This window comes from Stegodyphus dumicola, chromosome 4 (genome assembly GCF_044657685.1).
Source record: "Stegodyphus dumicola isolate Sdum_Otavi_A_Nest chromosome 4, ASM4465768v1".
Taxonomy (NCBI): domain Eukaryota; kingdom Metazoa; phylum Arthropoda; class Arachnida; order Araneae; family Eresidae; genus Stegodyphus; species Stegodyphus dumicola.
Genome location: NC_140771.1, coordinates 3,892,333 through 3,904,619, shown reverse-complemented (window position 1 = coordinate 3,904,619; position 12,287 = coordinate 3,892,333). Strand labels below are relative to the sequence as shown.

The 12,287-nt window shown below is 31.4% G+C and overlaps 1 protein-coding gene across 3 annotated transcripts in view; it reads right to left on the bottom strand.

Annotated features, from left to right (window-relative positions):
* Positions 1–716: 716 nt before the first annotated feature.
* Positions 717–12,287, bottom strand: part of LOC118185519 (tyrosyl-DNA phosphodiesterase 1-like) — a 56,243-nt gene continuing 44,672 nt past the window's right edge. For all 3 annotated transcript variants that reach the window (XM_085814481.1, XM_085814482.1, XM_085814483.1), the window contains 3 exons: positions 9,805–9,907; positions 5,770–5,869; positions 717–880 (listed from right to left, as the gene is read on the bottom strand). In XM_085814481.1, the coding sequence (XP_085670607.1) occupies positions 807–880; positions 5,770–5,869; positions 9,805–9,907 (277 nt within the window). In that variant the 3' untranslated portion in view covers positions 717–806. The remainder of the gene's footprint in view (positions 881–5,769; positions 5,870–9,804; positions 9,908–12,287) is intronic.

The following is a 12,287-nucleotide window of genomic DNA, read 5'->3' as shown; positions in this document are numbered from 1 at the left end:
GTCTGATTCTCGCCGGACATTCATATGGAGAGCTCCAGGTACCCGTTACCACCAAGAAAACATCATTGAACGACACTGTTACGGTGGTGCAGGAGTGCTCGTTTGGGGTGGAATTATTCTGGGCATGCATGTTCAAATTGGAACCATAACAAGCCAAATCTATCCGGATGTCATTCTGAAACAACATGTACGTTTGTTTTGGGGTGCCATGGGCGCACAATTTGTGTTTATGGATGACAACGCCCGTCCTCACTGTGCAAACATCGTAAGCGAATGCCTTCAATCGGAGGATATCACCCGTATGGACTAGCCAGCATTCTTACCGGACTTAAATCCAGTAGAGCACGTGTGGGACATGCTTGGCCGACGAGTTGCAGCCCTACATGTCTACCGGAACTTTGGAGAGCATTGCTTTTTGAGTGGCGTAATATCCCTCAAGATCAGATCGATAATTTGATACTCAGCATGCCTAGGCGTTGTACGGACTGTATTGCATTGTCTGAGAGACATGCAATGTATTAACAATCATACCAACCATGTAATATTGGTTTTTTGTAAATAAGTTTTTTTGTAATTTGCTCGATTGTTCTGTAAAAGACTGTGATAATACAATAAAGAAGATATTGGTACAGCAGTACTCATTTTCAAGAGACCAAAAAGAAGTGTTATTATAAAACAAAGAGTTATTGCCCAAAAAAACTCCAGAAAACTTAATGTAAAATATATATAGATTTATTCCAGATAAAAGCAACTATACAATTAAGAAATATTTTCAATCAAACACTAAACTTAAATATATAAAGTCATTATGGAGGGCACCACATATTTCCAAAACGATCAGGTCCTTTTATGTGAGGTATGTCCCAAATCCATGGCTCATCTGTAAAGATACATAAAAAAGAAATTAAGATGCTGCAAAATATGGTAAAATTTTAAAAGAAAAAAAATATATGTAGATAATGATTTAGTAATAGACAAAAAAGCAACATTAGTTTGACACAAATTTGATAAAACTGCATTGATTTCGAGGGTGATCAGACACAGGTAAGAATTCAAGAGCAAACAAAAATATTTTACAATATGAGAGGTGCCACAACCAATTTTATACCAAAGGCAATGAGCAAAGCAAAATGTGCCTGCCCATAGTGCCATCTATTGGGAAAAGCAGTGGTAAAATACGCAAAACAAAGATATAAGAAATTTAAAAGCATTGCAAAGGACAGGATTGAAATCCGTGTCATTAAATAAAAAGTATAAAACTATGTATATGTGAATGCCCAAAGTTTCAAGAAATGCAAGTGACCAACTGAGAAAGCTGTACGGATTATTTTTGATAAACAAAATCAAGATTGTAATTATGTGTGCAGTTATGATTAGTATTGAAGATTTGCTTATGTGTGTTGTTTTCAAACATAAGATTCATGTTTCTTTATGCAAAATTTTTGTTCTCTTTTAATCCGGCTAATACATACCGGTTATCGTTCATTAAGAAAAAAATCACAAAAATGAAGATTACTCAAAAAGTTATATGTAGAATTTATAAAATTGACCCACAGTAAGGTATAAAATAACATGAAAAGAAATTATCAGACAACAATTATGGTGTTACAAAAATTAGCATATCTATAAATTAGCATATCTTCTTCCATTAAAAACTTCTTTTAGACATCACACTATTAGTTTAACTTTCTTACCAGGTGCAAAAAACTTACATCTGCTATCTAAAAAAGATGCAAACTGGAGTTCCTAAAACCACAGCTCCACTCCCAATCTTCCCACAGGAAAAATACACACACACATACAAAAAGATTTGAAGCATGGGAAACTGTTCAGTGTTTATATCACGTGAAGCCATCTGCAGGTTAGCTGGGTTCTGTTTACTTTATATCATTTGCTGATACATCTAAACGAATCAACAGAATCAGAAAGTACTTCATGGACACAAGGTCAACAATGTACATGTTCAAATCTGCTAACTGCAGTAGACACAGACACAGCCATCTAGTGATAAAAAATATTTTTAAAAGAACGTGCATGTTTGAACGTGCATATATGCCACACCCATCTGAAAGATCAATGCAAGCAGCAATGCACCAATGCATCAGCTGGCTGCTAGCGATATTTGGGACTGATGCATATATGATACACTCATCTGCACAATTTTTTTAGTTCAGCAAAATGCCATCATGAAGGAATTAGTAGTTGATGCCTCAAGTGTGACTACTGGAGCGGTCTTGCATTTGTGATAAGATAATCACTTTTAACACCCTAGCTTTTTGCTTCAAAAATCTTATTTCAGCTGAAACTAAGTACAGCACATATCATATATAATTACTTGTTATCTATTGGGCTGTAAAGCATTCTCAACATAATCTCGAGCAACAAGTTTTTACAATATGTATAGATCATTGCCCTCTAATAACTTTATTTAGAAAAAATTCAGATTTTGCATCCACCAAGCAGATTATGCATATAAATTATATTGCTTAATTTAGTACCAACATACAACATGTTCCTGGTTAAAAAAAAATATTGTGGCAGATACATTGTCATAAATTACTGCCATTAAGCTGGATATAAAAAGTTTTTTCACATACTGATGAACCTCAGCAATACGATTCCGAACTGAATCATCTGCTGTATACTGAAAGTAGCTCATTAAGACTACAAAAGACGGAATTGTCCCCTGGGCTAAGTACATACAGTGATGTAAGTAGTGACAAGATCCGTCCCTTTGTTCTCAGCTAATTCCGGAAAGCATTATTTGATTAGTTCCATAGACTTTCCCATTCGGGTATACGACTGTCCAAAAGACGCATTCTCTCTCGTTTTGCTTGACCTTAGTTGTCCTTATTACCACACTTCAAAAGACTGTGTTGCTAAGAATCATGCCTTTATCGAGTGCCAGAAATTCAAAGTTACATGGCATCCATTGCAGTCCTTCACTATATCCAATCACCATTTTCAGTGTGTGCATTTGGATATAGTCGGACTCCTGCCACCCTCAGAATGATACTTCTACCTTTTACCCCTCATTGACCAATTCTCCCAATGACCAAAAGCAATATCAATAAAGGATATTTTGGTAGAAATCATTGCTTGAGCGTTTTTCAGTCATTGGATAGCTAGGTTTTGAGTTCCCATTCCACCGATTCAATTTGAGTTGTGCATTTTCACTAATCTTACAATATTTTGAGTTTACTGAATTCAGGCTACCCCATACCACCCTACAGCCAATGGATTACTTGAGAAATTTCACTGTTTGCTAAAACAGGAATTGATTTGCCATAATAACATCCAGTGGACAGTGAGCCTCCCAACTGTACTTCTCGGTCTTTCAGCAACAAAGAAGATCTGGGGGAAAACTGCTCAGATGGTTTGTGGAACTACTATTTGTTTTCCTGCAGAATTTTTGCAACCTACCCAAGACTCTAAATCTTCTGATGCAATTTCATTTTTACAGATGTTGTTTGAGGCAATGAGAGAGATGCCACAAGTACCACCCTCTTGTTACCATGAGCATCAGCTCATGGTAGCAAGAAGTATTTCATACACCCACCTTTACAGTAATACACTCATGTGTTTGTAAGGCACAAAGCAATGGAACCACCACTGACTGGCCCATATGGTGGACCAATTAAAGTAATAAAAAGGGTTAATAACATTTTACACTTCTTATTAAGGGAAGAGAATCAATCAGTGATTTGCAGTGATCACCTGAAGCCAACAGAAAGAATTTTTAGTCTCGCATGCTCAAGGATCATTTCCTGTTGCTGAGCAGACTCCTACAGGCACCATGGTTGAGCCAACCAAATACCACCAGTGCAGACTACTTGTTCTGGCATAAGTGTCAATTTTAATCTGAGGTATCTCCGATTCCTTGTGCCTATAGCACGTGGGAGGAAGGGAGTACTATGATGGAATATTCTCATAACCATGAATGGTAATATCCATTTTTTTCTGCACAATGTGCATGTGTGTCCTTGTTACACAAGGATAAAAACTTTTCCACAGAAAGTCACTTCTCACCTGTTCATAATCTATGTTTGACGTCAGCTCATGACTGTGTTCCTTTTAAATATTTATCCTCCTGCAAGATATGTTTTTACCTTTTAAATGTTAAATAAAGTTAATTAATAAAGTTAATTTTGAACCGTTTGCTGAAGTTGTGGCCTTTTTGATGACCTTCTGATCAGTTTCCCAATGTCAATATTAAAAATATTGCCATAATAAATAAAAAATATACAGGTGCATATCCATTAAATTTCACCAAGCTTTGATATTCTGTAATAACAAGAAAATGCAATACGATTTCATAATAACAATAATATAAACTTGTAAAATGAGCATCAATAAAATTTTATGTGATGAAATTTTCTGTGCACTAATATGATGTTTTTTAATATGCATATGTATGTTTTTAATATGCATATGTGCACTAATATGATGTTTTTTAATATGCATATGTATAGTTTTTTAATATGCAATTTTATTTTACATATTTTTAATAAATTGTATACTTTCAAAATCATATAAACATAGTGTCACTATTCAATAACTAATTTGATTCATTTGTAAATTTGATGCTCACTTCCAAAATGAAAAATGTGATGCACATTTGAATCTTTATAGCACAAAATAAAATTCTGAGTAAAAAAAAATGCATTATATGTAAAAGTACAAATAAATAACTATATTAAATAACAATAACTGAAAAAGCATAAATCTATAATATAGCAAGCTTTTAAAAACAAAACATCACTGTGCATAGAGGTAACTATTATTCACATCTGTATGCAAACCAATTAAAATTTCTTTGTTTATCCAATGAAACCACAATTTCAAAATATTTCATATCAAATCTCATCTGGCCCTCACAATGCAGGATTTCTGATTAAATTTACTTTTGAGTTTTATTTAAATATAAATTTCCTTCAAAATAATAAAATTATGAAAGAAATAGATAAACCCAAATTTTATACAAAGCATGCTTAGCACAAGTTTTTAAAACTCATGAAAGAGGTCTATGCAAGCACATATGGAAAAAAAAAAAAAAAAAAAAAAAACTTTTCAGTTTAGACTAGAATAGAAGAGAAACACGCTAATGTGACAATCAAAACCATAAAAAACAACCTTATATTTAGCGTAGGTATAATGAAACACTCAATCGATTTCGAGGGCAGCTAAAGGTCCCTCCTCATCAGGAGAAAGAAATACATAGAAAGAAGAAAATAGGAATCACAGAAACACGTGGTGCTTATCAGCACTGCATGTGGTTATAACTAGATTTTTAATCAGAGTTGCACTGGCCGCTCAGTAAAAGTAAGCGGCCAGTGCAACTCTGATTAAAAATCTAGTTATAACCACATGCAGTGCTGATAAGCACCACGTGTTTCTGTGATTCCTATTTTCTTCTTTCTATGTATTTCTTTCTCTTGATGAGGAGGGACCTTTAGCTGCCCTCGAAATCGATTGAGTGTTTCATTATACCTACGCTAAATATAAGGTTGTTTTTTACGGTTTTGACTTTTCAGTTTGTTCAAAAATATCTGCTGTTAATCAGTGCATTTAGTGATTTAGTTTATCTACGCATTTAATTATTTGGTTATAGTCTCTGAAACTATTTTCAATCATTTACTGTAAATGTTTTTCCAATACAAAAAGTTAATCATCATTACCTTATTAAAATTATAGCATTATTCATCATTGAGAGCTATGATAATATTATTCAGGAATTTATTAATTTAGAAATTGGTTTAAAAAAATTACCTTCTTTTGAATAAGGTTCAAGAGGAATGTCAAAAGGAACAGGGAAAATCTTGCTGAAGTTATCAATATTTTTATTTGGTACAGAGAAAACATCCATTCCCTGCAAAAGTATCAAAACAGAATTTTATTTTCTTTATTCAAACGTAGATAACAACAACAAATAAATATTTTTTGATTTGAAAGTGTAGCTTAGCATAGTTTGGGTAAAACAATAAAAGTCAATGAGATACTATTTATATATTGATTGATTTAACAAAATGGCAAAAAGTAAACTGTTTCAAAAAACTCATTTAAATAATAATAATAAAAAAAAAAAAACGAGAAATTATTTTAGACTATTTTTACACCATACAGTTCATGTAATAAGTTAAATATAAGTTAATAAGATCGTACAAAACATGCCATTACCATTTAATGCATAGTAGAAAATTTCACAAATGAAAATACAAAAAGATAATGATACTATAGTAAACATAGTGGGGAGGAACAACAAAGCAAACATAATAAGAATATATCCAAAGAAGGTAAAAACTAAGAAACAAGGGATCAAGTTTGTTCTAAATGAGGAACACTTCATGAATATCGAAGGAATAAGTGTCCTGTCTATGGAAAATTCTGTCATGAATTGAAAAAGACATACCATTTTGTTAATAATGTAAAAGCTAATTCAGAAGTTAAACAACAAAATTGCGGTTTTGCAGCTGAGGATGGTGGTTTGGTAAAACCATCGAAACTAGTCCTGCAAAAATTTTGAAAATATAACGCTGATTTTTGTTGTTTGACTTCCAAATTAGTATTTATTTGGCGTGTTATTGTGTCTTAATTAACATAAAAACTATAAATTAAAAAAAAATTAAACTATTCAAGCAGGGAAGGGAGGAGGACAGAAACAATTTAAATTACTAAATCATGGAGAATAAATAAGGAACATCAAGCTTTAGTTTGAATAATAAAGAATAGAAGTGGACTGTTGTTGTTGATGCAAATAAAAATAAACTTAATTTGCAGTTAGATACAAAAACAATGTGTAGTGTTTCTAAAAGCACAGGGAAAATTTTGAAGTTCCCAAAGCAGAAATCTGAAATTAAAAGATAAGTTAAATTTTGTGGGAATAAAATGGATAGTATAGGAAAAGTTGACCTTAACTGTCAATATGGAAAAAATACGTTAACTTTTTATATTAGGATTAAAATCATGTCTGCAACTAGGTTTGATTCAAAAATAATGTCTGTTCATGCCCAAGACTTACTAGAGAAGGATTAGATTGTTTAAAAGGAAAATATACAATCCATTTAAAATAAGAGGCAACACCAATAATTCATCCTCCAAAAAAATATCCAGATTTAAATATCATTCAGTAAGTAAAAGAACCAGATGAATGGGTAACTTCAATAGTCACTATTGTCAAATGTAATTAAATAAAAAAAAAAAAATATTTTAATTCTCGAAGCTGTTACTACAAAACCAAAAGCATAAATAGCCTCTGTTTTAGATGCTAATAGTGCTTTTTGGCAAATCCAGCTTGATGATGAAAGTAAATATATATATACCTTTTGGCAGATACATATTTAAAAGATTAGCATTTGGCATGATATTTTTCAGTAATAAACTCAAATACATCATAACACTGAAATTCTCATTTATTTATCATAGATGTTTTACAGTAAAATATTATAAATCATACATCCTATAAAAATTGGCATGAAACAAAAAAAATTCCTTGGCTATTAGTGGCTTTTGCTTTATTCTCACACTGTGTTTTGAGACAATATAACACAATCATATCCAAATTTATCTTTACATAGCCAAAAATTATATTCCATGAAATATCCAATTAATGTAATCCATTTTTGTAGTGAATGTGTGAATCAAGCTTAATTAGCATTACCCACTCAAAAGTGATCAAACAGTTGCAAATAAAGGTGCTACATTATCTGATGGTAGATCAAGTGCATAGTGCAAAGTAAATGCCTAAGTTAATTTCATAACATAGCATTTGATTTCAGTGTGTAAGCACTCAAAATGGTTTGTTATCGCACTAAAGTGTCATCTGGAAAAATATGAGATGTGAATGAATCATCAATCATTTAGAAGCAGGGCAAACAACCATGGAAGCAGTGGCATTGTAGATATTTCAAGACAATCTCTATGCTATGGAATCAATTTCAGAACTCTGGAATTGTAAGAAGTCCCAGACAATGTTATAAACAAATAATAACTGCATATCAAGATCAACATCTGGAAATAACTTCATGTCGTTACAGAAAGTCTACTGCTTGGCAGCTAAGTTCCGAGCTTGCAGCTGCCACTGGAACTGTTATATCACAGTAAATTGTATACAGAAGGCTTAATGAAAAAGGCCTTAATTCAAGAAAGACAAAGGTATATGGTTCACTATCTAACACCAGTGGCAGAACTACATTAACCATTAAGCAAAATAAGCACATGCTTAAGGCATCAAGGAAACAGTTACCACAAAAAGGTCCTTAGGAAATGGGGCAACACAAAAAATTTCCATTTCCAATTTTATCACAGATTGGTACAACTAAACCAAGAGAGAGAAAGAAAAAATAGGAGAAAAGTAGCAGTAAATGTATGCAGGGGAACCAAAATAACTCAAATGCTTGAGGCCTCTGAAAGTCTTAATATAACCCTAATCAACAGTCCTATGTTCTCTTTACATGAGTCGAAGTTTAGTTCAAAATCTGATTCCAAATGTGTTCACATCTGGAGGAAGACAAGAACATGTAATACGCCTTCGAACATTATCAAACATGACTGTTTTACTGTTTTGGTAATGCAGGTGTGATGGTAAAGAGAGAGATAATGATCCATAAAGATTTCAACAGGTTTAACCTACAGGTTTCCAGAGATGTTGGAATGAGATCTTACAGCCTTATATAAGACATTCCAGAGGTGAATGTAGATCTTACCTTTTATTTATGCATGATAATGTTCATCCACATCGAGCAATCCTTTTTAATGAATTCCTTGAAAGTGAAGACACTGAGTGAATACCATGGCCAAGAAAATTTTCTGATCTTCACTCAACACAGAACTGATGGGACTACCTTGCAAAAGCAGTTGCCTGGAAAGCTCGTTCTTCTAGAGGTGTAAATGCATTAAAGCCTGCATTGCTGGAGGAGTGGAACTTAATTCCCAAAACTGTGGTTAACAACATTATTGCCAGCATAAAAACACATTACGATATGTGTGTCTCTCTGAACACTTCTTGTAACATGTTGTTACCATTTTTATTCTTTCATGCTACAGTTTTATATCATATGCAGTGATCTTAAATTTTTCCTTTGTATTTACATGATATGATGTTCTGTATACTCTCGCACAAATCCATAAAATTACAGTTCTCAGTTTCTGAGCAATTCATGATTTCATGTATATAAAGATAATTTTGGACATCAGTGCATATGACACAATCAAGCTGCTACAATGAAAGACCTTGGTGACTCAAAAGAAAACTAAAGTTTCCAGCAGGTTAATTTGGTTTTAACTTTAGAAAAAGACTGAAATTTTCATTTGTTTATTACATAAGTTTAATATAAATGTATAACATGGATTTTATAAAAGCAGCTTTTATAACAGAAAAACTTGAAACAATTTTATTTTCACATTATATTTTGAGGAGTTTGATAAAATAACATTTAAAATTATTTCAGAATTATAATTCAGTTTTCTGTGTTGAGTTTCTTATCTGTTTGTGAAGAAGAATCAATTTTAAAAAATCATTAACCTATAGATAATAATTATTTTGTTTACCAAAAAACCAATAATGAAACTTAAAATAGCTTGCCTGTATGTAGTTATGATATCATTAACTAATTTGTTAATTTGCTAATAAGTCATTATTTGTTTATAAGTAAGTATTAAGCTAAACAAAATTTTTTAAATCTTAACATAACTGAAGAGAAAAGAAAAATCTTACTTGGATATAAATAAAATATGACTTGCAGAACTAAAATATTAAGATACAACTGTAATAATAAAAACTGCATTAATGAAATTCATGAAACTTACAAAATAGCTAGGTATAAACAAAACTCCAAGCTCATAAGAACGAATCATAAACTGAGTACCCTTCTTTTCTAAAGCTCCCCACGCAGCCTTTGACAAATTGGCACTGAATATAAAAAGAAAAGATTATGCACATTTGTTTCATTAACTGAAACAAGTCTAAATAAAAATTAAAAGAAAATTTTCATTTTAATACTTGCACCAAAACTTGGCACACAAATATAAGTACAATAAGGAGGACTTAATGAATCAAATGGTATTTGGGATTACATTATTTTTTTTCAATCATAATTTTCACCATCAACATAGTTCTTTTCTAATTTACTGAATTAATATTCTACAGACACATTTATTTCAGCATTTTAGTTTACAAGGATAAAATATACAAAAAAGCAAACATAATTTTTTTGCATTATATTTTCATAACAGCATTCAATAATAATAAGGATGTTTCTAGTTTCTTGTTCTACAAACAAACTTAAAAAGGTCTAATGAAAAAAAAAAAAAAATTAAGAAAGAATTAAAGAAATAAGAAAAGCAACAGCGCTCATTTCAAAGAGAGAAATTTTCAGTTTCAGCACCTGACTATAGTAGAACTTTAGATATCTACATTATATATATATTTAGAACAACTAAATGGATCCTTCCCTCCCCCCTCCGGAGGCCAAATAAGATTAACTTTATTTCAATTTACTTACACATTTTAAATTTTCATGACTTAAATAACATTAAAAGAAAATACACTACAGTACAGAATATGTACAATAGTGGGTATACAGTACAGTAAATACAATTAAAACATAGTTTTGTAATAAAACCAATCATCTTTTTTTTCCAACCTTTTCTCATAAAAAGAGTTTATAAATTTAAAGATTTCCCTTGCTTTATAAAACAGAATGATCTTGCAAAACTTTTCATAACTGAAATGGCATAAAGTCAAAAAGAATTACTCTTACTTAATGCAGGAAAAACTTGTCAGTCAACAACAACAAAAAAAAAAAAAAAAAAAAAAAAAAAAAATCTATATTATCAACCAAGGCTTAAAATCTAAAATTAAATGATTAAATGACAAACACAATTCATATACATATGAAAATTCATCAAAGAAAATCCACAGTATGAAATAATATTTAATTTTCTAAAGCGAAAAGCCCACTGCTAATATATTGTCATTACTTTAATAATTCTGGATTGTTGCATCAACAGTTCAATGGTGATATTCTGGCATCCTGCCCACTTCTATTACAGGTATAGTAAAACCCTGCTTAACATGGGGGTTACGTTCCATCAAAGTAGAGCATTACACGAAATAGCAATAAATAAGATCATCTTATCATGTAAAAATAATGCAGAATAATGCAGTTAGGGGAAAATGGAGATAGAATAAAAAAAAAAAATCTGCTCTTTTGAAATTCTCCAATGCTACAGTTTTCTTCAAATACAAATTTCAAGGTTTTAACAAGACAACAGAATGATGAAAAAAAAAAAAAAAAAATAGAATCGGCCTTACTGTATTTGGAGCCCTGATCGAGTGGTTTTTTTTTTTTTTTTTTTTTTTTTTTTTTTTGAGAGCATATCCTTAAAATCCAAAAATAGCAAAATCTTGCAAAATGTGCTTCTTTGCTGTATAAAACATAATGATTATTTGATGCAGTGCCAGTAAAACAACACATTTGGTGCCAGATGTGCAGGCCCTATTTTGGCCTCATCCCTTAAATCTGCTACTGTCAAAAGTTTTTACAAGGAAACCAAATATGAGTGTTATTTAGCTTAAACTGCTCTGTATATTGATCAGGCTATGATTAGAAGCCCAAGGTTTTTATGTTTAAAATACTATTTTTAATTTTAAAAAGCACGCCATATGTAGTTTATAAAAGAAAATGTCAAAAGCAAAATTTACTTACGACTTCAAATACAATACTTTAATCGAAAAGAATTTTAAATAAATAAATAAGGGGCTTTTTTTAACGTTTTGTGTGTTACCTTTATTTATTAAAAATCATGTTCTTCGCACTTAAACCATAAAATTCAATTCACCAGCAATATCACAAAATATTTAAAAGAGCCTATCTTTAGAATTTCTGATACACAGTCCCATGCGCTGAAGATAAAAATGTGGATTTTTTCGCCTTATAGTGTTGCCATTGCTCGCTTTTAAATAGTTGAGTTTCTTAATCAAAAACTCATAAATGCATTAAACAATATGAAATAGATAATGAAACAAATTCCAAATTTAGGCTTTCAGATGCAAATATTCAGGTGGAGATGTACGTTATTCAAAATTTGATGGCTCTAGGTTTTACCACAGCACGAGAAACATACATACATTTACGCAGATTCTTCATTATTTAATTTCTTTAAATATAATGCAGGGCTCTAATATTTGGTGGCAACAATTTAAAAAGTGATTCGCCATTTATAGTGAATCAATGCAAAATGAAAAAAAAAATTCTTCTCGCTTTTTCTATTATAATAGCTTGGCTTAT